We start from the raw sequence: 26,252 nt of genomic DNA, 5'->3' as shown, positions 1-26,252 counted from the left end.
TCTGGCCAACCGGTGCAAGCCCTCCTTCCCTTGCACAGAAAACACCGTCTCAGGATACCCTTGTTTCGGTGTCCAATTTCTTTGCTCTTTGAGTGGAGAAGTGTTAGCTCAGGGTGGGTGTCCCGGAGGGAGGGGAGAGTTCAGTGGCACGTGGTTGACCACCAAGCGCAGACAGCACTCCACAGCAGCGTGAATGGGAGGGTAAGAGCAGATACACTGCCAGATGCTCTCCCTGATAGCGGGTGGAGCTAGGTCTGTGGTCAGCAAACTGCAGCGCATGAGCCACATGCTGCTCTTTGGTCCCTTGAGTGTGGCTCTTCCACAAAATACCATGGCCTGGGCCAGTCTATTTTGAAGAAGTGGCATTAGAAAAAGTTTAAGTTTAAAAAACTCGGCTCTCAAAAGAAATTTCACTCGTTGTACTGTTGATATTTGGCTCTGCTGTCTAATGAGTTTGCCGACCACTGAGGTAGGTGATTCCAGCAAGATGACATTGAGGGGAAATCGAAGACGACATAGGGCTGTTTTGGTGGGAAGACATGAGGAATGTAACAGGTAACAGACCAATTCAGAAGGAAACTGGGTTCCCTGGCTGTCGAGCAGAGCGCCTGCCTCAGGTCCCACAGGGCCATCAACTCGCCTTCCTGGTGCGAATGTTTAGGTAGTTGATTCTACCCACAGAGCACTAGCGGCTGTGATTAGTGGGGTCACAAGGTGACTCTTCGTCCCATTCACTCGTTAAGTTTTTATTAACTGCCTGCTATGTACAAGGCATTACTCTGGAATAATCACATACCAATCCTGCCCTGGCCTGAGCACCTCTGTTGCAGAGTGGGTTAGGGTGTGCCCCAAGAGAGGGGCAGAGAGGGTCCGAGCAGGGATGGGCACTGACAGCAGGTTAGAGGAAGGGATGAGGGGCGGCCCAGGGGAGGGGCCAACTCAGATGTGTTGTGAGGGTCATGGGAAGAGCATTCGAGGTGGAAGGAACAGTGTGAGCAAAGACCTGGAGCTGGGAAACCTCAGGGCAGGTGTGGGACTGGGGATGGTGATCACCGGACATCCCCCGGGTGCTCTGGTCAAGGTCGGGTGCAGAGTTTGTGCAGGAGAGAAGTGGAGGATGGTCTCAGTGGGTACTTTGGGTAACCCGCTGGAATTCCAAAGATGAGGGCCAGGCAACTTCAGAGAGCTAAAGCGATGAACATGTCTTCTCTGTCCAGTGCCAGGGGTCTTCAAACTACCACCCACGGGCCACATGCGGCCCGCAGAGGAGTCTGATCCGGCCCGCCAGGTTTTTTGGGCAGTGAGCGCAGCCGAGGTGTTACAGTAGGAATTAGTAGTTCATATAGTCCGGCCCTCCAGCTCTCTGAGGGACCGTGATCTGGCCCCCACTTTAAAAAGTTTGAGGACCCCTGCTAAGCGATGGAGATGACAGTGTCCTTTTCAGTAAAATGGCACTGATCAGAGGTGGAGAACCCACATCAAAACCTTCCTTGGGCTCCCACACCCTCTACTGGGCTTCCCAGCATCCTGCCCACCATCCTGCCCACCGTTCCTGCCCAATGAGAACACAGAGTGGCTCCGCCCACCTGACAGGTAGTGTTACAGGAGGATTTGGTGAGAGAAGGGAAAGGCAATTTTTAAAAATATATTTTTATTGATTTTTTACAGAGAGGAAGGGAGAAGGATAGAGAGCCAGAAAAATCTATGAGAGAGAAACATTGATCAGCTGCTTCCTGTACACTCCCCACTGGGGATGTGCCTGAAACCAGGGTACATGCTCTTGACTGGAATCAAACTTGGGACCTTTCGGTCTGTAGGCCGATGCTCTATCCACTGATTCAAACTGGTCAGGGCAGAAAAAACAATTTTTTATATTAAAACAGGTGCAAGTATATTAAGGAGGGGGAAAAAAAAGCATAATTTGCATTAAAAATTGAAATAGGAGACTTCATGCAATGAATGAGCTGGCCTATAATGTTTCCTTCTTGTACTACCCGTGCCTGGATTTGGAATTGAGATTATGCCAACCACAAACAAGTTGGGGAATGTTGCCTATTTATCCTATGGAAAAATTTATAGGATTAGAATTACACATTTCTGAGCGTGTGGTAGGATTTATCTGTAAAATGTCTGAGCAGGGCCACCATGTAGCCTACTCCGAGGGAGCACCACTCACCTTCTTGTCTACATGAATGGCAGCCTGCAAAATTGTTCAGGGAACAACTCAATTCTATAGCTGAATTTTATTTGTAGAAAAAATTTTTATGTTATAGCTTTGTTGAAACATGTCACATACCATAAAATTCACCCTTTAAAATTATACAGTTCAGCCCTGGCCGGCTTGGCTCAGTGGATAGAGTGTCGGCCTGGGGACTGAAGGGTCCCAGTTCAATTCCAGTCAAGGGCATGTACCTTGGTTGTGGGCACATCCCCAGTAGGAGGTGTGCAGGTGTGCAGGAGGCAGCTGATTGATGTTTCTCTCTCATTAATGTTTCTAACTCTCTATCCCTCTCCCTTCCTCTCTGTAAAAAAAATCAATAAAATATATATTTTAAAAAAAAATAAAAAAGAAGCCGGGACCGGTTTGGCTCAGTGGATAGAGCGTCGGCCTGCGGACTGAGGGGTCCCGGGTTCGATTCCGGGCAAGGGCATGTACCTTGGTTGCGGGCACATCCTTGGTGGAGGGTGTGCAAGAGGCAGCTGATCAATGATTCTCTCTCATCGATGTTTCTAGCTCTCTATCCCTCTCTCTTCCTCTCTGTGAAAAATCAATAAAATATATTTAAATAAATAAATAAATAAATAAAAATAAAAAAGAAAATAAAATTACACAGTTCAGTGGTATTTAGTATGTTTACACATACAAAGTATGTTGTACATAACCATCACCACAGTAAATTTTAGAACATTTTCATCACCTTTGAAAGAAACTATCAATTAGCGAAATTCTTCCCCCCCTAAACCCCCCCTCCCCCCCCCCCCGCCCCCTGGCCTATGGCAACCATTAATTTACCTTTTCTCTCTATGGATTTGCCTATTTGGGATATTTCATATAAATGGGTTCATACCATAGGTGGCCTTTGGTAAATGCCTCTTAGCAAAATGTTTTCAAGATTCAGCTGTGCTGTTGCATATGTTAGTACTTCATTTATTTTTTATGGCTGAATAATACTCCATTGTATAGATGCACCATAGTTTTTTATTCACTCATCAGTTGATGGACACATGAGTTAATTCAACTTATTGGCTATTATGAGTAATGTTGCTGTGAACATTTGTGTACTAGTTTTTATGTAGACATAGTCTCAGTTCTGTTAGGTACACACCTACAAGTGGAATTTTTGGGTCATGTGGTAACTCTGTGCTTAAGTTTTTTATTGTAGTGAAATATACTTAGCATAAAATTTACCATCTTAAAATTTTTAAGTGCATAGTTCAGTGGTATTAAATATATTCACGTTATTGTGCAACTGCCCCACCATTCATCTCCATAATTTTTGTTATCTTGGAACACTGAAACTCTATATCCATTAAACAGTAACTCCCCATTTTCCCTCCCCACAGCCTCAGACAACTACCGTTATACTTTCTGTCTTTATGAGTTTGACTACTCTAGTTCCTCATATAAAGTGGAATCAGACAGTATTTGTCCTTTCATAGCTGGTTTATTCATTTCACTTAACATAATGCCCTCAAGGTTCATTCATGTTGTAACATATGTCCAAATTTACTTCCTTTTTAGGGCTGAATAATATTCCATTGTTTGTATATACCACATTTTATTTATTCCTTCATCTATCCATGAACACTGGCTTGCCTCTATGTTTTAGCTGTGGTGAATACTTTGAGACCCTCCTTTCAATTATTTTGGGTATATACCCAGAAGTGGAATTGCTGGGTCACTTGGTAATTGTTACATTTTTTAGGAACCACTATTCTGTTTTCCACAGTGGCTGTGCCTTTTTACATTCCCATTGACAAGCACAAGAGTCCCAATTTGTCCACATCCTCACTGACACTGTTTATTTCTGTTTTGTTTTGTTTTTAATATGTAGTAGCCATCCTAAGGAGCATGAGATGGTATCTCATAGTTTAAAATATATATATATATATATTTGAGTTCAGAGAGGAAAGGAGAGGGGGAGAGAGATAGAAACATCAGTGATAGAGAGAATCATTGATTGGCTTTCTTCTGGATGTTCCACACTGGAGATGGAGCCTGCAGTCCAGGCATGTGCCCTGAGCAGGAATTGAAATGTGACCTCCTGGTTTATAGATAGAAGCCCAACTACTGAGCTACATTGTCCCAGCTCTCATTGTAGTTTTAATTTGCTTTTCCCTAATTATTAGTGATGTTGAACACCTTTTCATGTGTTTATTGGCTATTGTATATCTTTGGAGAAATGTCTACTCAAGTCATTTGCCCTTTTTTAAATTGTGTTTTTATTGTTGAGTTGTAAAAGATATTTATATTTTCTGGATAAAAGTCCTTTATCAGCTTATGATTTGCAAGCATTTTCTCCCATTCTATGTGTTATCCCCGCCCCCCCCCACTTTATTGATGGTATCCTCTGAAGCACAAAAGTTTTAAATTTTGACATTATCTCTTTTATTGGTGTTGTTCCTTGTGTTTTTGGTGTCATATCTAAGAAACCTTTGACTAATCCAAGGTCATGAAGATTTTTTGTTTGTTTGTTGTTTGTTTTTAATTGTTTAAAGTATTACAGCTAGTATTACATATGTTACCTTTTTCCCCCATTGACCTCCCCCCCACCTATCCCCACTTCTCTTCCTGCCACCCCAGCACATGCCCTCACCCCTCTAGTGTCTGTGTCCATTGGTTATGCTTATATGCATGTATACAAGTCCTTTGGTTGATCTCTATCCGCCCCCCACCTTCCCACTGAAGTTGGACAGTCTGTTCAATGCTTCTCTGTCTATATCTATTTTTGTTCATCATTTTATGTTGTTCATTATATTCTCCAAATGAGTGAGATCATGTGATATTTATCTTTCTCCGACTGGCTTATTTCACTTAGCATAATACTCTCCAGTTCTATCCATGCTGTTGTGAATGGTCAGAGTTCTATCTTTTTTACAGCAGCATAGTATTCTATTGTGTAGATGTACCACAGCTTTTTAATCCACTCATCTGCTGATGGGCACTTAGGCTGTTTCCAAATCATAGCTATTGTAAATTGTGCTGCTATGAACATAGGGATGCATATGACCTTTCTGATTGGTGTTTCTGGTTTCTAGAAGTGGGATTACTGGGTCAAAGGGGAGTTCCATTTTTAATTTTTTGAGGCAACTCCATACCGTTTTCCATAGTGGCTGCACCAGTCTGTATTCCCACCAGCAGTGCACGAAGGTTCCTCGCCAGCACTTGTCATTTGTTGACAATAGCAAGGTCATGAGGATTTACGCATATTTTCTTCTAAGAGAATTATCTCTTTTGTGATCCATTTTTTAGTTAATTATTCTTTTCTTTTATGTATGAGTATCAAGTGGTTCCAGGACCATATGTTAGAAGGACTCTTCTTCATTAAATTGCCTTGGTACCTTTATTGAAAATCAATTGACTGTAAATACAAGGACTCTTTCTGTAATCTAAGTTCTATTCCATTGATCTATTTGTCTATTCTTGCCAATACCACATTGTCTTGATTATGTGGCTTTGTAATAAGTTTTGGGAAATGTGAGAATTTCAACTTTGTTCTTCTTTTTCAAGATTGTTTTGGCTGTTCAGGGTTCCTTGCATTTTCCATATGAATTTAAGGATCAGCTTGTCAGTTTACACACACACACACACACACACACACACACACACACAAAGACAGCTAGAATTCTGATAGGGATTACATTGAATTTGTTGATCGATTTGGGGAGCATTATCATTCTAATAATATTAACTCTTTTAATCCATGAACATGGGTTGTCTTTGCATTTATTTAGGTCTTCTTTAATTTCTTTCAGTGATGCTTTGTAGTTCTAAGTGTGCAGGTCTTATACCATTAACATAATTTGTTAAAATTTATTTCTAAATATTTTATTGTTTCTGATGCTGTTATAAATGAAATTGTTCCCTTAAGTTGATTTTCAGATTGTTCACTGCTTGTAAATAGAAATGAAACTGAGTTTTGAAGATTAGCCTTATATCCTGCAACCTTGCTGAACTCATTTGTTAGTTCCAGCCATTTTTTAGTGAATCCTTTAAGATTTCCTATATGTAAGATCATGTCTTCTACAAATACTTCTGCTTCCTCCTTCCCAGTTTAGATGCTTTTTATTTCTTTTCCTTGTCAAGTTGACCTAGCTAGACCCTCCACTATGATATTGAATAGAAGTGGTGAGAGCAGACATCCTTGTTTTGTTCCTAATCTTAAAGAGAAAGCTTTTCATTTTCCATCAGGAAGTATGTGTGTTAGCAGGTGGTCGGGGGTCTGGGTGAAAAAGTGAAGGGGGTTAAGTGGGAAAACTCCTTCATAGACACACGCACAAAAAGAAGTATATTACCTGCGGGCTTTTCATAGATGGGCTTTATTGGGTTGAGCAAGTTCTATTTCTATTTTCCTGAGTGCTTTCTTATTATGAAAGGGTATTGGATCTTTTTTTAAAAATATATTTTATTGATTTTTTTACAGAGAGGAAGGGAGAGAGATAGAGAGCTAGAAACGTAGATGAGAGAGAAACATTGACCGGCTGCCTCTTGCACAACCCCCACTGGGGATGTGCCCGCAACCAACATACATGCCCTTGACCGGAATGGAACCCGGGACCTTTCAGTCCGCAGACCGACGCTCTACCACTGAGCCAAACCGGTTTCGGCAGGGTATTAAATCTTATTGAATGCTTTCTCTGCATCTACTGGCATAATCATGTATTTTTTGTTTTTCTCTCTTCTGGATTAATCTTGTCAGTTTGTATCTTTTTAATATTTGGAAAAAGGCAAATTTGGACTCAGTGGAGCTTCTATTATGTATTTTATATCTCCAGTTCCATTGGGTTTTTATTTTGTTTTGTTTGGGTTAATCTCATCTGAGGATATTTTTTCCCCTTGATTTTTAGAGAAAGTGGAAGGGGGGGGGGAGAGAGAGAGAGAGAGAGAGAGAGAGAGAGAGAGAGAGAGAGAGAGAGAGAGAGAGAGAGAGAGGGAGGGAGGGAGGGAGGGAGGGAGAGAGAGAGAGAGAGAGAGAGAGAGAGAGAGAGGTGAAACAAACACGTTGATTGGTTGCCTCCCACATGCACCCTTACTGGGGCCTGGGATCAATCCTGCAACCGAAGTACATGCCCTTGACTGGAATTGAATTCGGGACCCTTCAGTCCGTGGGCTGATGCTCCAACCACTGAGCCAAACTGACTAGGGTTCTATTGTGATGGTTAATTTCTTTCTACTTTGGGTTTATTTTATTTGCTGTTCCTCCTCTTAACTTCTTAAGTTAATCACTGCCTTATATCTATTTCTGTATTGCTTTAACTTCAGCCTATATGTGCTATTCTAATTAATTTCTAGTGTTCATTTTGATTTCTTATGTGACTTATGATTGCTTAGACATGTTTATTTTTTAATTCCCAAGTGTCAAATGGAGTCTTAATGTTATCAATTTAACTTAATTGATTGTTGTCTGAGAATGCCCTCTGTACTACTCCAGGCCTTGAAATTTCTTCAGATCAGCTATATGATCTAACACATGATCAATTCTCATAAGTCTTCTAAGTGTACCTGAAAACTGCATAATCTCCAACAGCTGGGGGCAGCATTCCATGTATGTTCCATAAGGTCAAATAATTTTATATTATTACTAATTTTGTTCAGCTTGATCTACCATAATTGAGATGTATTAAAATGTTCCACTATGATAGCAGATTTGTGAATTATTTCTTGTGGATAAGTAAGTTTTTACCTTATGTGTTTTGAACCTGCATTTTTTTAGGTATATCCAAGTTTATAATTGTTATATCTTCCTGGGGAAGTAAATTCCTTATTTTTTCATAGGATTCTCTTTGAGTCTAGTAATGCTTTTTGTCTTAGAATCTGACAGTCATACAGACACTCCAGCTTTGTGTTTCTTGTTATTTGTCTGGCTTCCTTCTTTCCTTCCTTGGACTTTCAATCCCTCCCTGTCCTTACATTGTAGCTGTGTCTCATGCAAATGACACATAGTTGGATTTTATCTAGTTTGACAGAATTTGGTGTTAACTGGACAGTTTGGTCTGATTATATCTATAACAAGTATTGACATATTTGCATTTATTTTGGTCACCTTAAGTGCTTTCCATTTGTCCTGTTTTCTCTGCTTAGTTATCCTTTCCTTTTTTGCCTTCTTTGAATTGAGTTTTATATTCTTGTTCTCTATTTTCCTTTTAACATTCTATTTTCCCCTTTACTTCTTTTATAACTCTATTTAGAAATATGCTCCATATTTATTAGTTTTGTGGCTACTCCACCTATTTTAATATGAATAACTGTACTAGGCAGAAAGGGCTAAACTATGCTGACTTTCAGAATTTCTCCAGATAAATTGATAAGTGGCCAATTGACTAATAGATACTTCTCCAAAGAGGACATACAGTTGGCTAAGAGATATATGAAAAACAAAACAAAACACCTCAATGTCACTAATCATCAGAGAGATGTAAATTCAAACCACGGTGAGGTATCACCTCACACTTGCCAAAATGGCTATGATCAACAAATCAACAAACAACAAGTTCTGGTAAGAATGTGGAGAAAAAGGAACCCTCTTACACTGCTGGTGGGAATGCAGACTGGTGCAGCCACTGTGGAAGACAGTATGGAGTTTTCTCAAAAAACTAAAAATGGAACTTCCGTTTGACCCAGGGATCCCACTTCTGGGAATATATCCTAAGAATCCCAAAACACCCATCAGAAGAATATATGTATCCCCATGTTCATAGCAGCATTATTTGTAATCTGGAAACAGTCCAAGAGCCCACCGTAGATGAGTGGATAAGCAGTTGTGGTATGTTTACACAATGGAATACCATGGGGCTGTAAAGAAGAAGGATCTCTTACATTTTGTGACAGCCTGGATGGACCTGCAGGGTATTATACTAAGTATTATATTAAGCCACTCAGACGACCACACTTATCTGTGTTATCTAGTGGACAAAATACACTGATGAACAAAATAGGTCCAGAGACATGGATGCATGGAACAGACTGACAGATTTCAGAGGGAAGGCAGGAAGAGATTAACCAAGGAATTCCTCCAGACAGCTCAATGATTTGACATGGCGAAGCTTTGTTTCATAACCAAGTGTCCAGTGGGGAAGTGGGAGATGGAACATCTACGGTGTTGCGGTCACACAGTCTGGAACACGTGGCCTCCGTTGGCCACAGAAGGGGAAGAAAGGGTGGTGTTGAAGTTGGCCTCCCCAGAAACAAAGATTTGTGTGCAGGAAGTTTATCGGGGCGAGTTCTCAGAAACACCACCTGGAGGAATTGAGGGAAGCAGAATTGGGTAGAAGGAGAAGTTGCATCAGAGCCTCAGCCGATCACACGGATGCTCTGGAGTGGGCTTCGCCAGTCAGACTTGTCCCAAACGAGCAAAGGAGACCAGGGCTTTGTCTCTGTCATCAGTGGATGTGTGCTGCCCCTGGGCAAGGAGTATGACATGGTTAAGGGAGCACTTTGGCCAAAAACTATTCCCATAGAGGGATGAGAGGCTCAGTTCTGAGGGGGGAGCAGGGATAGGGGAAGGGTCCCCTCTAAGTACACTGTGGTTTCTACTACCAAAAGGCATTAATCCCCTAGCTGGTTTGGCTCGGTGGATAGAGCGTCGGCCTGTGGACTGAAGGGTCTCAGGTTTGATCCCCAGTGTGGGGCATGCAGGAGGCAGCAGATTGATGATTCTCTCTCATCATTGATGTTTCTCTCTCTCCCTCTTCCTTCTTCTCTGAAATCAATATATATATATATTAAAAAGGCATACTGCTTTTAACTGCCCTGGCCTAGAAGTAATAGTAACCAGAAATAGACATATGGCCCCAACCAAACTGCAAGAAAGTCTGAAAAATGTGGGAAAGTTCATGGAATATTTGGTGAGCAGCAACTGTCTCTACCTAACTTAACTTCTTGGCTCTGAGGACTGGGACTTCCCATAATTCTAGAACTTTACCAGTTATCTCTTCAAATATCACCAAGAAGGCCGTTGTATTTTCTTCCTCTGGAGAAATATTCTGCGTGCCTCTCACTTGCTCTTTCATATTTTCCATCTCTTAATCTCTCTGGACTTCTGTATACTTTTGGGGGGAATCTCTGTTAAGTTGATTAATTTTCTCTTCAGCTAGGTCTAGTCTGCTGTTTATTCTTCAATGACTTTTATTTTAATTATTTTAATTTCTAAAAGCTGTATTAGGTTCATTTAAAATCTATTCGTTTCTTGTCCATATTTTAAAGCTTTTTCTTTAAACATGTTGGGCATAGTTATTTTATATTTCAGTATCTGGTCTTTGAGCTCTCTGTCATCTACTGTTTTTGCTGTTTCTTGTCCACGGAGTTTTGTTCCCAGGTATATGCATGCTTGTATTAAAGAAGAAATCCTTCAGCGAGCATTCTCATTTGCTTTTGTTACTTGCCTGAGGGAGCTACAAAATGCTGACTTCTATTTGTAACCACTTTCATTTTTCCACTCTAAATTTCTTAGACCACAGAGGTCGTATGAATCTGGATCAGAAACCTATATGGAAATGAGCTTATGGCTCTGAATTCTTGGGAGAGATTTTTTTTTCCCCCCAGAGAGACAACTTTCCTGACTGTCTCCTGCCTGGTGGGATTTATTTTGCATCCAGTTATCTGTAGAGTTCTAGCCTTCCTTCTTGGTGAGGTCTCCTATTAGAGTCTCTGCCTTTGATGGGCTTTGGACTTCACCTCTTACTTACAAAGTCTAACAGCAGAGTCTTTGATGGCGAGAGCAGCTTACCAGACAGAGGTCCTGGGCTTTGTGACCTCCTGGCTGTCGGGCTGTCTTGCTGAGGCATTTGTCCAGCGTCCGATGCACACTTCACCCAGCATCTGAATTGTTTTAGTCAGAAGGATCCTTTATGACATCTAATCGATTAACATTTTGCCAGAACCGGAAGTTCCCCAGCCATCCTTCTAGGTCCTTCTTTCATCACTCTGGTTCCAGTGACCTGTTCCTTCTGAAAACGTTGGGAACGCTTAGCATTTCCATGAGATGTTTGTAGCAATCCCTAGTTCCAACTGGGCTGGAGGCAGTGAGGCAAGCATAGACTTTACAACCCAACAGACTGCAGTTGCACCTTGGTTCTGCTATAATTGTGCTCTGGGACATTTTTTTCCTCTTTGAACTGGAGGGGGGCGCGGAGGGGGGGTGACTGCAGCAAGCATGGCATGAGTTAAACTCTACCTGGGAATGGAACCTGGGCTGCAGCGGTGAGAGCACCAAATCCTAACCACTATACCACCACGCCGTAATTAGGGCCTTACTCACTAAGTTTTAGTTTCCTTGTCTATAAAATGAGTTTGACCGTCCCTGCCTTGCAGGACACTTCTGAGGAAAATCAAATGAAATAGAGTCTGCCCCTAATGTGCTGGGGCTGAATCAGAAGACCATCAGTCTAAATACACAAAACTTACAAATGACGCTAGCAAAACAAATGAAGCTAGCAAATGGTTAATTGGAAGTGGTTCTAGGGGATCAATAAGAGAAAAAAAAGGAGACACGTGTAATACTTTCAGTAATAAAGATTTAAATAAAAAATTAAATAGAAAATGGTTCCATTTCTGCCTTGACACTATACCTTCATAATGACAAAAACAGTATGTAAAGCTCTGATTTTTTATATAACTGAAGTCAGCAAAATATCAAAGACAACTAAATTCAGTTATTGTTGAGCATCTGGATGTTATAATGATGGATTAGTGATGTTTGGAAGAGTAATAAAATAAAAACATACATAATTTGTAAATTATTACATGTTTATTCCATAATTTCTTTTTCTTGCTTTCATTTCAGCAGAATTATGAGTTGTATTGTTGTAATGAACATTATCACAAAATTTGTATTCTATTAGCAGTGATGCCAAATTACACCACTATTCTTGAGTCATTGAGTCTTAGTTTGTTTTTTTAATTAATTTCATTTGGAAGAAATTTCTGCCAAGTTTCTGCTCAGTTCTGTTACATATTCTTAAAGCCATGTTTAGAATCAGAAATGAACTATAAATCTTACATGTTAACTTTAAACATTGTAATGAAGTTGCATAATTATAATTTAGAAGAAATTAAATATTTTAATTTAATATGGATCACCAGGTTTTATATTGCTGTTCTTATTCTCTCTTTATGGCATTTATTTGGCATTCCCATTGTGTGACGAAGAATAGTTTACGGTCAGATCTGTTATGCATTTCAACAAGATGTCCCATCTTGGAGAAGACTCAGAGAATGTCCTCCATAGTCTTTGAATTGTCCCAAAGGAAACCATCGATTCTCCTAGTAAGAAATTGCAACCATGTGCTGCCATTTCTGGATCTAAGATTGCTTTTGGATTTTTTGGTCACATTCTGACATTGTATTTGTTTTCTATTGTTGTCATAAGAAATTACCACAAACTTGGTGGCTTAAAAAAGAAAATGAGCTTATTATCTTACAGTTCTGTAGGATAGAAGTCTGGCATGGGTCTCAGACTAAAATCAAGACAGTAGTCCTAGTTGGTTTGGCTCAGTGGATAGAGTGTCTGCCTGTGGACTGAAGGGTCCCAGGTTCGATTCTGGCCAAGGGCACATGCCTGGGTTGCGGGCTTGATCCCCAGTGGGGGGCATGCAGGAGACAGCCGATCAATGATTCTCTCTCATCATTGATGTTTCTATCTCTCTCTCCCTCTCCCTTCCTCTCTGAAATCAATAAAAATATTTTTAAAATAAAATGAAGGCAGTAGAGGCTCAGGGGGAGAATGTTTCCTTGCCTTTTCCAGCTCCCACAGACAGCTGGTAGCATTCCTTGGCTCCCGGCCCCTTCCTCCATCTGCAAAGCCAGCAATGTTGGGTCTCCCGACTGTCCTTCCCCTGCCTCTCTTCTTCTGCCTTCCTCTTCCACTTGTGAGGACCCTTGTGGTTACCTGGGCTCACCTGAGAAGCCCAGATGAGATTCCCATTTTAATGTTATCTGATTGGCCACTTGAATTCCACCTGAGACCCTCATTCCCCTGCACTGTGCAACCTACGGTAATACAGTCACAGGTCCTGGCGATTAGGCCGTGGACATCTTTGGGGGCTGTTTTCCTGCCTGCCTCAGACTTTCTAGTCATGTTATACCGTTTACCACAGGCTTGCCCACGGCAGGTTTTTAAATCAATGCCTATAATTGAAAACCGTTTTTTCCTAGTTCTTAACTCAAAGACTGCATTTTTATAACAAATGGGAAACCGATGGGACGCGCCACTGTTTCAGCTTCCTCGCGTTCACCTTCTGTGGGTCGCAGCCCGGTATGAGGCCAGCCATTCAACAGGACCTTGCCGAGGGACCCCTACTTGAACAGAGTCAGAGTTACCTTTTAAAGGCACTTTATGTCTCCTTTGTTCACTTGATTGTTCACTGAATTACGAATCTCCTTTAGATCCTCCATCCTAGATAGTAATAATTTGTTTCATTGCTTATTATCCTTCTTAGGCAGGGGTCCTCAAACTTTTTAAAGTGGGGGCCAGATCACGGTCCCTCAGAGAGCTGGAGGGCCGGACTATATGAACTACTAATTCCTACTGTAACACCTTGGCTGCGCTCACTGCCCAAAAAACCTGGCTGGCCGGATCAGACTCCTCTGCAGGCCGCATGTGGCCCGCGGGCCGTAGTTTGAAGACCCCTGTAGGTGTTTGGCCAGCAGACACATAAATAAATACTGTGTTGCATGTACAATATGCATCCTTATTGGATATTGGGCAGTTATGTTTTAAAGAACATCACACCAGTGTTCTAAATTGCCGTAGCACTTACCAATAATTGCTTGATACCAACAATGGTTGTCTATTGCGTGAGGGTTGTGGCCAGTGATGTGAAACTGAGAACCTAAGCAGGGTCCTGCATGAAGCAGTGCTTAGTGTCCCTCAGCCCCATCCCACCTCCTCCCTCCGTGCCACCCCCAGCACGCCCAGTGCCCTGGGCACAAGATCTCCAGCTGCACAGGATCTGCTGAACTCGTTCATGGCAAGGAGTGAATCATAACAGCTGCTCCTTTCCAGGGTCTTTGCATTTTAATTAATGGCCAGTGTTATAATTTAAAGGGGGGAAAAATTTAAGGAAAAAGAGAAAATGTAAGAGACAGAATGAGTGACCCATGATTTCTACAAGAGGACCTTCTTAATTTTTAATCCTCACTGGAGGATATTTTTCAAGAGAAAGCGGAAGAGAGAGGGAAAGATAGAGAGACATATCGAGGTGAGAGAAACTCATCAATTGGTTGCCTCCTGCAAGCACCCAGATCAGGGTCTGGGTCAAGGAGGAGCCTGCAACCGAGGTACATACCCTTAACTGGAATTGAACCCAGGACTCTCTGGCCCACAATCCAATGCTCTATCCACTGAGCCAAACCAGCTAAGACTTCAAGAGGGCCTTCTGAGTGTGTGCCAAGCCCACACCATCCTCCTCACATGGATCAAAAGCTGAAGGCCGTCCCATTTTCCTTGCCTGCAGCCCTGCGGGCGTCGGTCGGTGGGTGGGTGGGGGGGTGGGGGTAGCTGTAAGCCAAGATCCCTGCTGCCCATTAGAGAGGCCTCTCCACTGCAAGCCAGGATGTCAGCAGAACTGAATAACTGGAACAAATCGCTTTAATTAGCTAAGACCCAAATCTAATCCAAACAGTATTTCTCCACTGAACCATGAACCAACCTCTCTATCCTCCTATCCCAGCTGACCAGTTTAACCCAGAACTGAACTAAGAAAGGAACGTACTGGCCACCCAGCTAGCTAACGCCTCCCATTTCACAGGTGAGAACACTGAGGCCCGGGAAGGATGATCCAGCTCGAGGTCATGTGGCACCTGGCACCTCAGTGGCCCACATTTGACTCCAACGGCTCCTTCCTTCCTCCACTACTTAAAGTGACCTCTTGACTCAGAGTTTCCAGAGAGAGTACAGGTTATGTTCCATATTGTGTATCTCTGAATCGGATCCTCTCTCACACTAAGAAGTTGGTAATGCAAGTGAGAGACATATGTTCTCCCAGCCTCCCCTTCCCCCCTCAGCCCGAGAAAACCAAAGAGAAGGATTTAAAGCTTATTGTGGCCTGATTTGTGGTTTGATCACTGATATTATCTTTATCATTTGCCTCAATTATCTACTCATATTAAATTGACTTCCTAATGGTTATAACAACATTCGTGTAAACCAGTAGTTCTCAACTGGGGGAGATTTTACCCCCCAAGGGACATTGGCAATCCCTGGAGACATTTCTGATTGTCACAACTTGATAGGGGACACGGCGTGTGCTACTTGGCATCTTTTCGGGAGAGTCGTGGACTCTGCTACACCATGCCTAGGACAGCCCCCACAACAAGGACTATCCGGCCCAGAACGTCAAACGTGGCGAGATTGGGAAACTGATCTAAACCCACACAGAGGGCAAAAAATATCCCACAAACCCTGCTACCCCAACCAGCGAGGCTCTACCTTTCTGCTTCCTCCCAGCCTCTGCCCCGGTGCACGGACAGGAGTGTCTGTAGGTCCTACCATCACGGCGGGAATACAGCTGACAGTCTTCTTTTTCCCACTTAACTTTGCAGCCCAAGCGTTGTCCCTCTTGCCTCGTCCTCTTCCCCAGGACTCTTTCTAATGTGTGATGTAGTCCTCAGGCGGCTGAGAGCCACGTGTCTCATGGGCACTTGGTACCTGAGAGACTTGCCCAGTGGGCTGCGGGGGGTGGGGATGCCCTGTGGGGGCCTGCAGTGGCCAGCCTTGTCCTCTTCCTCAGCTGATGCCATCACAGTTGTCATCATCAAAAGGCCTTTGTGAAGCGCCTTGGTGAGTATATGTGAGAGGGATCCCGGCAGAGACCTTCCTGCCAGCCCCGGACACCTGGGGCATGTCGGCTCCAGCAGACAGCACATATGTCCGCCAGCTGCCGAGGCACCCGAGGACCAGGCCGTAGGCCCCAGGCAGCCGCTGCCAGGGAGAGGGTGCCAAACTGGGTTCTTAAGGAATGTTCATGACGAGTGTAAGTGTGTCTGAGAAGGGAAGACAGGCTGGAATCCTGGAGGGAGCCAGGGCCCTGCGTTCTCTCCTCCAGCTGGCTGTGGGCTTCTTGGAGGACATGGGATGTTAGACACCGGGGGCGGGCGGGGGCAGGCTTGGACAAGTGTTCAAGCGCACAGCCTGGGAGAAAACCAGATGCCGCCAGAGATGATCCTCCTGAGACCTGCCTGCCACCCTCTCGTCTCACCTGGGTGCCCCTCCCTCTCCCCCTACAGGTGTTCCATGAGCAGGGCATCCTCTTTGGCTACCGACATCCGCAGAGTTCTGCCACTGCCTGCATCCTCAGCCTTTTCCAAATGACCAATGAGACCCTCAACATCTGGACTCACTTGCTGCCTTTCTGGTACGGCCCAGCCCCTCGGCCAGCCGCCTCATTCCATTCGGGAACCCCGGGAGCCAGGGCTTCTTTAAACACAAGGGGGGCAGGGAGGGCTGAGATGCTGTGCGGGGACACTGGGGACTCCGCCTGGTGTGTGGGTGAGGAGCTTCAGACCATGGATGCTGGTAGGATTTGTGGGGCTCCTGGCTCGGTCTTCTCCCCTGCTCCCTGCCCCCTGCCCCCGGGCCTGGTTTGATCTGACCCCCCTTCAGGCTCGGAGGCTCTCTGGGTCTCACAGGAGCCATTGCTAAAACATCGTGAGCTTGAGCAAGTCCTTGACTCCCTCAGGCTCTGGTGTCTGGTTTATGGATGAACCCCAGGTGACTTGGGCTGTTGTGAAGTTTGTGCGGCTACAAAGAGTGCTGGCCTGACCAGAGCCCTGGGTGCAGATCCTGTGGACGACTTCTTAGCGGTTTGCCACTGAGCCCGGTGGCTGAGGCGCCCCACCGCGCGCTCCCCCCTTCACTGCCAGGCCCGGCTGAGCAGCACGGAGTGGCAGGAGGGCCTGGGAGAGCGGGGAGTAAGGTGCCCTAAGAAAGGGGGACGAGAGAATAATCTCAAGGTGACTGAAGGATGTGTTTCGAGAAACAGCAGGTAGTAGCTTAAGCTTTATTCCTGCTGGGACAGGAGGGAAACGATCCCATGTACAGCTGGAGGGTTCAGCGATGCTCCTTGGGTCCCTGCGTGGAAGGCTCATAGTCTCCTTCCCTGGGAGGGTGCGAGGGAAGGGGGCTGCTCTTAGCAGTGCGTGGAGGTGAGCAGCTCTGGAGGCAGGACCCCCTCACGTGGGTTACAGTCAGGCAGGTCTGACACGGAGTGCGCGCTATCGCTGTAGAGATGGAGCCAGAGACCCAGGCTCGGCTGAGACCCGGCCGCTCAGAAAAGTGACTGCAGTGTTAGCGGAGGAACCGTGCGGGAGAGAACGCGCCCTGTTGTCTCCAGACTGGGGACGGCCTGTGGTTGGGGAGCCTCCCTGTAAGGGGGATGGAGACGAGCCACAGGGATGGTGCCCAGGTCAAATGTGGATCCTAAGAGGGATGGCTGAATGCACAGGGTGTTTAGGGTGACTTTAAAAGAGGTGAGGAGGGTTATGCCTTAAGCCTGTGGTCAGCAAACTGCGGCTTGCGAGCCACATGTGGCTCTTTGGCCCCTTGAGTGTGGCTCTCCCACTAAACACCACATGCGGGTGCTCACGTACAGTGCGACTGAAACTTCGTGGCCCATGCGGTCTTCGGCCTGGGCGAGTCTATTTTGAAGAAGTAGTGTTAGAACACTCAAGGGGCTAAGGAGCTGCATGTGGCTCGCGAGCCGCGGTTTCCCAACCATTGCCTTAAGATATTGATGGGCTTGTTCTCGATGGTCCCGTTGGGGAGCACTCGGGCCGATGGAATGGAGATGGATTCCAAAGAGACAGACAGCAGCTCAGTGAGGAACTTCCTAGCTCTCAGAGCTGCCTGGGTAGGTGGCGAGCTCTCTGCCCCTGGACGCATGCAAGTTGAGGCTGGAGAATCACTTGGGCAAGATGTCACCACCAGCAGGGAGAGGGGACTGGACTAGATCAAGGCTCTCTTCTTGCCTCTCCTGCTCATTTCCAACCAGAAAAGGATCCCACTCACCCTCCCTTGCTCACGGCATTTCACCAAAGCGAAAACGGGTAGGGACTGGCCATCCCGGGAGAACGGGAGGCGGAGGGCAGAAGGCACAGGGGCTCCAGCTACAGGGGTGGAGCGGGCCTTGCTGTGTTGCAGGTTCTTCGTGTGGAGGTTTGTGACGGCACTGTATGGGATAGATGTCCAGAACGACAGCTACTCCTGGCCTCTGCTTGTGTACATGAGCACCAGCTGCGTGTACCCCTTAGCCTCCAGCTGCGCACACACCTTCAGCTCCATGTCCAAGAACGCCCGGCACATCTGCTACTTCCTGGACTACGGCGCTGTCAACCTCTTCAGCCTGGGTAGGTGAGGCCTTGCTCTCGGCTTCCCTCGGCTGGCCCTGAGCGACCTGCCCTTTCCCTGGGAGCTGGGGCCACCCACGGCTCTGGTGGGCTTTGCAGATGAGTTGAGGGAATGCAGTGCCCCGTCCAGGTTCCCGATGAGTGTTTGATCAGCAACTTGCCCACAGGTGTGCTGGCGATACCGAACAATGGCTCCTCCGCAGAAAGGCCCTGGTCTGTGGTGTCTGCTGGTCTGTGGTATAAATATTCCACATGTGAGACCTCAGGCCATGCCATCGCTGAACACGGTGGGGAGAGATACACAGTAGCTCACCATTACACAGTAATTCCTGTGTACTAACACAGTAGGTAGATTAATTGAATAGTTATTACTCTTGTTATTGAGTCATTTAATTGTAACTTTTTAAAAAATATACTTTATTGATTTTTTAGAGAGAGGAAGGGAGAGGGATAGTTAGAAACATCGATGAGAGAGAAACATCGATCAGCTGCCTCCTGCACACCTCCTACTGGGGATGTGCCTGCAACCAAGGTACATGCTCTTGACCTGAATTGAACCTGGGACCCTTCAGTCCACAAGCCAATGCTCTATCCACTGAGCCAGACCAGTCAGGGCTAACTGTAACTTTATGATATTTAATTTTTAATACTGGCTGTGTCTAAGAACTGGCTCACAAGTTCTCTGAAACGATCTGCTCTGGCAGGCCAGGATGAGCCAGCCACACATCAGTGCTGGTCTCTGTCGTGCCTGGCAGGGAAGTGGGTGGGTCATAAGCCTCATTCCTCCAGGGGCTTGGAGGAGTTAGTGAATTCTCAACCTTCTTGTGTTTTTGAGGCTTGGCTTTGCTGCTTTCTAGCTGTGTGCCCCTGGGTGGGTTCCTAAACCACTCTGTGCCTCTGTTTTGCCATTTGTAAAATGAGGATGAGTGCAGAATGGTGATTGCAAAGATTATGTAAATTAATGTATGTGAAAGCCCACGGAGCAATGTGAATTCTCAGGGTAGGGTCTGGGTAGGCAGAGTGTGTGTGTGTGTGTGTGTGTGTGTGTGTGTGTGTGTGTTGGGTGGGTGTGGGGGGAGATTGGGGATGGCACAGGTGGGCGTGTAGCAGCAGGACTAGCCCAGGTCGGTGGGGCCGTCACTTTAACAAAGAGCTAAATAAATGAGAGTAGTTATCCTCCAAACAATGCCTCTAGCTCTGGTTCCCAGAGAGGGCAGACAGTGCGAGTCGTGGCTCCTCACCCAGGCTGCTGTTCCCTCCCCAGGCTCAGCCATCGCCTACTGCGCCTATTCGTTCCCGGACACGCTGGTGTGCACCCCCTTCCGGGACTACTACATAACCCTGGCCGTGCTCAACACCATCATCAGCACCGGCCTCTCCTGCTACTCCAGGTACCCGGCCGCCCCTCTCAGGTGGGACGGGGAGGGGCCTCGCGGGCATCTCCATGGACCGCGGGAGGGGGCAGCGCGAGAGGCATTTGGGAGCCTGGGACCCAGGCAAGAATCGCTTCTCGGGCACACAGCCTGTGCAGTCGCTCAGGGCCCAAGATCGAGAGAGCTCCGCCCTCGGTTCAGTGCTCTGCTACAGCCATCCTGAAACCTTAATGACGTTGGAACAGGGAGAGCCTGCACTTGCACTTTGCACTGAGCCTTGCAAGTGATGTAGCTGGTCTTGTTGCTGGGCAGTCACTTATCTTCCTTGACCCTCGGTTTGCTCATCTGTAAAATGGGGCCAACATCTCCCTGGCGAGATGGATGTAAGGATTCCAGGGAACGTACATATGTGCCCAGAACACCGGTTACAGGTCTGGCCCAGAGGAGCGCCCCACCAAGGGCAGTCTGCCACTCGGGACTAAGTGGCCTGCCTCTAGATATGTGTGACGTGACAGGTGACGTTCAGAGGTGGACACATCCCGGGGGAAGCCCCCGGCCACGAGTCACACTCCACTCTAATTCCCTCGGTTCCCCCCCGCCACCACCCTTCCGTTTCACTCACGAAAGCTTATTGGAACGAGAGCTAGAGGCATTGTTTGGAGGATAACTACTCTCATTTATTTAGCTCTTTGTAAACGGGACGGCCCCAAAGCTCCAGTTCCCTAAATTGCACAGGAAACCTCTCAGATGGCAGCGTCGGGGCAACAGCCCTTCTAGGTGGTGCCGGGGTGCTGGCTGCTTCCTGGGCCGGTGCCTTCATTGGCGCCACGGTTGGCTGAGAGGTCGCACCTACCGTGAGTCCCTCGATGGCAATTCCAGAAGCCGGTGGAGGCCCCTGTGAGACTGCAGGCCTCAGAGTCACTGGTACCTGCAGCTGGCACTCCCCTGCACGGGAGGACACGGGTGGTGGTGGGGGGTACGCTTCTGTAGCTCACGGTGACTTTGGCTCCAGCTTTCTTTTTTTTTTTAATATATTTTTATTGATTTTTTACAGAGAGGAAGGGAGAGGGATAGAGAGCTAGAAACGTCGCTGAGAGAGAAGCATCGACCAGCTGCCTCCTGCACACCCCCTACTGGGGATGTGCCCACAACCAATGTATTATACATGCCCCTGACCGGAATCGAACCTGGGACCTTTCAGTCCGCAGACTGACGCTCTATCCACTGAGCCAAACCGGTTTCGGCTGGCTCCAGCTTTCTTTGGGTGACACTTAAGTTTTCTGGGACCCAGAGGTAGGCAAGTTGCTCAAACTTGACGAACTGGTTTTCTCTAAAAATGGCAAGGTAGACTCTTAAACAGCATCCGGAACACCTGCCCCCACTTGCCCTCTGCGGGCCTGCCTTCGGACAGGTGGGCATGTGCGATGGCTTCCTGTGGGCATGAGTCTCAGCTCTGGGCTCAGACTCAACACTGGGCTTTGGGATACTCTGTCCCATGGAAAGGCCTGGAAAGGCCTGGGCGTAGGAGTGGGGGTAGATTTTCTCTTCCCTCTCCCTGAAAATCACAGGGTTTTCCATGGAGTAAGAAATGGAATCAGATGTCAGGGGTGGTTATTTCCCTCCTTCTCCCCCATTCCTCAAGGACACGGGGTTAAGAGCTCTTACTGGAGTGCAACCCAGTGCCCAGCCGGAGCTGGGGGGCTGCGGAGACGGTGGAGAGGGAGGAGGTGGGCCCTGCCGTGGGTGAGGCCAGGAGTAACAGGCATAGACAGTAACAAGGATGCTGGAAACCGCTAAGAGAGGCGAAGCACGCCCACGAGGATGCGAGGGCTCATGGACAGCCTGGCCAGGGACATGCACACCCAGATCTGGTCCTGGGACCCGTCCCTGTCCTGTCTGGTTGGCTCCGGCAGGGCCAGGCAGCTCTGGTGTTTGGAACTAGGACCAGAGGGCAGCAAGCTGTGGGCTGAAGGGTGGGAAGGCTGTGGGTGTGGGAGGAACAGTCCAGAGTCCATGAGCCAGGATGCCTTCCCGTGAACTCCCAATGCAAATTCTTAGAACACTGCTGCTTTTTTTTTTAAGCTTCCTGAATTACCCGGGTAGACTGTTTCCTTCCATCCAGGAGTCTCTCCTGATTGTTCAGATACAGTGATGGGTCTCGTGCATGTGGCAAGCCTGGTACCATTGGACAACTTGTTTGGCAGGGCAGGTCAGCCAGGAATATATTGAATGCCCACGTAAAGGGGCTTTTCCCTTATCAATGAAATGGATTGCTTCTGTTTATTTATGGGGCACACCCGAGGCTATTCCATCCATCCATCCATCCATCCATCCATCCATCCAACCAACCATCTATAGATACATTCATTTATGTATCCATCCATCCATCCATCCATTCATCCATCCATCCATCCATCTATCCACCTACCTACCCACCCATCTGTCCTTCTGTCCGTCCATCCACATATCCATCCATCCAACCAACCAAACTCTCAACATGCCTAAATGCCTGCCATGCTCTAGGCATCATGTTAAGATCTGGGACCCCAGGAGGAGTGAGGCATAGTCCTGGCCCTCAGAACACCCAGTGCATCAGGAGAGGCAAATTGGAGCTCCCCTCAAAGTCTAGGGGACATCAGAGTGGAGCAGGACTGAATGTAACATAAACAAATAATGACAGTACAAACTGACACCTGCGTGGATGGGTACCAGGGTTCTGCGGAGTGGTGTTCAGACTGAGGACTGAGAGGTTAAACACTTCAGCTGGAGAGGGGGGAAGGACAGAGCAGACAGCCTGGACAAGGCTGGGACCAGAGAGGATGGGGCTGCCTTGGAGGCAGCAGGGAGAGAGCAACTAGAGAGGGGCCCAAAGGTGGCTGGGGATTTGAATGCCTCGTGTATCTGACTGGGGACTGGCCCTGTGCTCGGTCACATTCCCAGGGAGACAGTTCCTGGGCTTAGCTTCCAGGCCCTGGGGGGGGGGGGGGGGGCGGGGGGGAGGGGAGGCGCGTCCAGGTGTGTTAACACCACTGGCGGGGGGCTGTGCCCGAACCGAGGGGAGAAAAGGGCAAATGCCACCCTCTCTGAGCCAGACATACAGTGGGGTGTCTGAGGTGAGGGCCCTTCCTTTTCCTCCTCACCTTGTCCTCCTTCCTTTCCACGTCGGTGGCTTCTCTGATCTTACAAGGTCTCTCCTCTTTGTTTCCATTCCCTGTCTTCCCTGTTGGCAGTGTCTGGGGAGTGAGAAAGGTGATGTGGGCAGGAGCGACTCCGGCCCGATGAACTGCAGGAGGAGCAGGAGGGGGGGGGGGGGGGCAGGGCCATCTCCCAGCCTCAGAGACTCGCCGTGTGGCCCTCACTGCCCCCTCTGGAACTCAGTGTCCACACCATAACCAAGGGTCTCTGGAAGATGGGCTTTCTGGTTCGGGCATTCCTCACTGCCACTTTCTTTTCTTTCTTTCTAATATATATATATATATATATATATATATATATATATATATATATATATATATTTTTTTTTTTAAATTGATTTCAGAGAGAGGAAGGGAGATGGAGAGAGAGATAGAAACATCAGTGATGAGAGAGAGTCATTGACCAGCTGCCTCCTGAACACCCTACAGTGGGGATAGAGCCCACAATCCGGGCATGTGCTCTTTGACCAGAATCGAACCCGGGACCCCTCAGTCCACAGGCTGTCGCTCTATCCATTGAGCCAAACCGGTGAGGGGCCACTTTCTTTTCCACGATTCTCTCCTGCCTCTCCCTCCTGGCCCCTCAGCCCAAGGTATGGCCAGGAGCTGAAAGACCACCTTCTCCCTCCCTGAGCACCGCAGGGGACCATGAGCCTCATTGGCAGCTCCTTGCCTGTGCACATGCTTCCCAGAACATCACAGTCCGCATGGCATTCCTTCCGGTGCCCGCCCGAAGGGGAAGCTCGCCCACAGGGCCGTGGGCTCCTGGCTGGAGGTGCGGTCCTTAGTGTCATGGAATTTAGTTCAGATGAACATGTTGCAGAAAGCTGCTGTTTTGTTCTGTAGCATTGGAGAGGGGACGGGAGGGACTGCGAGGCCTCTCTGCGGCTCCCCAGCCGCTCCTGCCCACGGAGACCCTGCTCATGGCCGCCGACCACCCACGGCCCAGCAGGCACCACTCCCTTAGGAGTGGAGTTACAGTGTTTGCTGTGCATCACAGGTCACTGTAGGGACTTTTTTGTTTCTCCATCCCAAGCCACCAGCCGTTGTTTTTTGTTTTGTTTTGTTTTGTTTTTTTGACAAATACTTGCTTTATGGTCAATGCTGTAGGGACAGAAAGGGGCTGGCTGTCACCCCCGGTGGGAAGTGAGCTGCGGCGGGTCCGCAGTGTGGACGCCTGGAAGCGGGTTTGGGGGTCAGAGCTGGAGACCAGAGGCTCCGCAGGCAGTGGCTTCCACGTACATTGGAGGTCAGAGGACTTGGCCAGATGACAAAGTGCTGCCAGCACACGGAAATGTCCACCTCCCTGCAGTGTCACCCAGGCAACAACAAAACAGCCATAACCACACACACACTCACACACACACACACACACACACACACACACACCACTCGGCATTAGAATGACGGCTCCAAAGGCCTGCTAATTCAGGAATTCGCTGGCAAATCCTTCCAGCTCTATTGCAGAGAGATTGATCAGGTTTTTAAACAGATAGGTATTGCACCGACCCTCTGGTGCAATACCTATCTGATGGAGGCTTCTCCTGAAATCTGGCGTTTCCTGTCGACATGGTTCTAGGCAGAGGAGGCCTGACTCCCTGTAAATGGGCCCTTCAATCCCGGGGAGCAGGGACTGCTCTACCACGGCGGGTTTTAGGCGTGGGGTGTTTCACAAGGTTCGGCGGCTCCAGCCCTTCCCTCTCAAAACCTCTGGCGGTGGCGACACCTTATGGCCTGGCCTGGAATTGCACCTTGGGAGTGGAAGGCCCCTCTCCGTGGCTGCTGGCCTTTTTTCTGCCTTTTATTCTCTGTTGCTGTCTCTCTTCTGTTCTGCTTTTTCTCCCTTTTCCCCTCTATAGACTCAGCTTTGCTGTCGGAGAGGCTGATCCGTTTGCCCCTGGGAAAGCACTTTGTCGGGCTGGGCGAAATGTTGTCTCGAGTCGCAGGAAATCCATGCTTTGGGGGATGGCCCTCGCCAGCCAGCCAGAGCCGGCTTTCTTCCTGTGTAAGTGGCCACAGAAAGAGGGCGTTTCCACAGGGAGCCTCCCTGAGCCCGGAGGTGACAGGTGGTGGCAGTGAGTGGGGGAGGAGGGAGCAGGCTTGCTGGGGTCGACTGGCCGTGCCAGGAGGGGCCGAGGCTGTTGAGACCGGCCCTGGATCCTGGGGCATGGGTTGCCCCCTGGGGCCCAAGGGCCCTGGTAAGGACAGACAAAGGCTGGCTGGTGGTCTGAGGCCTTCTCAGCCTGCTGGAGGGTGGGGGTGTGCAATGGAAGCCAGACAGCCGTGGATTTAAATCCTAGTTTTGCCTCTTATTAGTCACCTGACCTATCACCCAGCACCTGTCGGTTCCCTCCCACTCCTATTTCCTGGTGCAACGTGGCTACAGATTGGGGAGGGGGAGAGAACGGGTCCCCTCACACATCTTGTGGTAAAGCTACCACTTAGTGCGTGTTACTCTGTGAGTTAAATGTTCATCAGACATTTGCAAGCCTGTGAGGGGGCAGGTTGCTGTCTCCGTGTTAACGTGAGGATTCTGAGACACACAAAGCGTACGTGACCTGCAGGCTTGCACGGTCCTGAGGGGCAGAGGCAGGGTCTGAGCCAGGCTGTCCAGGTCAGACACTGCCTGCGAGATCGAGATCGTGGCACTGCGCTGCCTCCCCTGTCCCGGGGGGCGGGGGTGGTTTACGCCAAGCCTGGGGTCCTTGTTCCCGAGGTCCCCTGTTTCCCCTCCCCTTTCTCCTGGAGCTTCTGTTTCTTCTCTGCCCCAGGCCTGCCAAGTGCGTCTCTGAGCTACGCGCAGGGTCAGAAAAGGAGAGGCGTGCTGGCGGACTTGAGTGGGGCTGGAGCTAGTCTCTGGAGGCTGCGGGGCTTCTCGGGGGCCATTGGGCTGCTTCGTACCCCAGCACAGGGGTCCCCAGGCTCGGCCCTGAGGGCTGTGTGTTCTGCCCAGCTTCCGAGCTGGGTGTGGGGGACCCAGCCCTGAGCAGACTCAGCTGGTCCTTGGGAAGGCTGCCCACCACACAGGAGGCAAAGGTGGGGGTCTCTGCTGTGTCCCCGCCCAAGGATATGGGGTTTCCAGACAGGTCCCTGCACTGGCTCATAGCGGGCATGACCAGGGAA

General features: G+C 47.9%; 1 protein-coding gene and 1 long non-coding RNA gene across 4 annotated transcripts in view; one reads left to right on the top strand and one right to left on the bottom strand.

Annotated features, from left to right (window-relative positions):
- The window catches only part of LOC311624814, a 654,664-nt gene that overhangs the window by 557,569 nt on the left and 70,843 nt on the right, over nucleotides 1–26,252 (bottom strand). The gene's annotated exons all lie outside the window — the stretch shown is intronic.
- PAQR5 (progestin and adipoQ receptor family member 5) overlaps nucleotides 1–26,252 on the top strand; it is a 67,815-nt gene that overhangs the window by 31,841 nt on the left and 9,722 nt on the right. Inside the window, exons 3-6 of one of the 3 annotated variants that reach the window (XM_084888005.1) lie at nucleotides 16,445–16,572; nucleotides 18,357–18,562; nucleotides 19,827–19,953; nucleotides 24,989–25,134. In XM_084888005.1, the coding sequence (XP_084744131.1) occupies nucleotides 16,445–16,572; nucleotides 18,357–18,562; nucleotides 19,827–19,953; nucleotides 24,989–25,134 (607 nt within the window). Of the gene's footprint in view, nucleotides 1–14,899; nucleotides 14,968–16,444; nucleotides 16,573–18,356; nucleotides 18,563–19,826; nucleotides 19,954–24,988; nucleotides 25,135–26,252 lie in introns of those variants that run through there. The other 2 variants (XM_084888006.1, XM_084888004.1) reach the window with 2 other exon arrangements.

This window comes from Pipistrellus hanaki (assembly GCF_964339955.1).
Source record: "Pipistrellus hanaki genome assembly, chromosome: 1".
Lineage (NCBI taxonomy): Eukaryota > Metazoa > Chordata > Mammalia > Chiroptera > Vespertilionidae > Pipistrellus > Pipistrellus hanaki.
The sequence above is the reverse complement of the archived record's forward strand: the minus strand, read 5'-3'. Positions and strand labels throughout refer to the sequence as shown.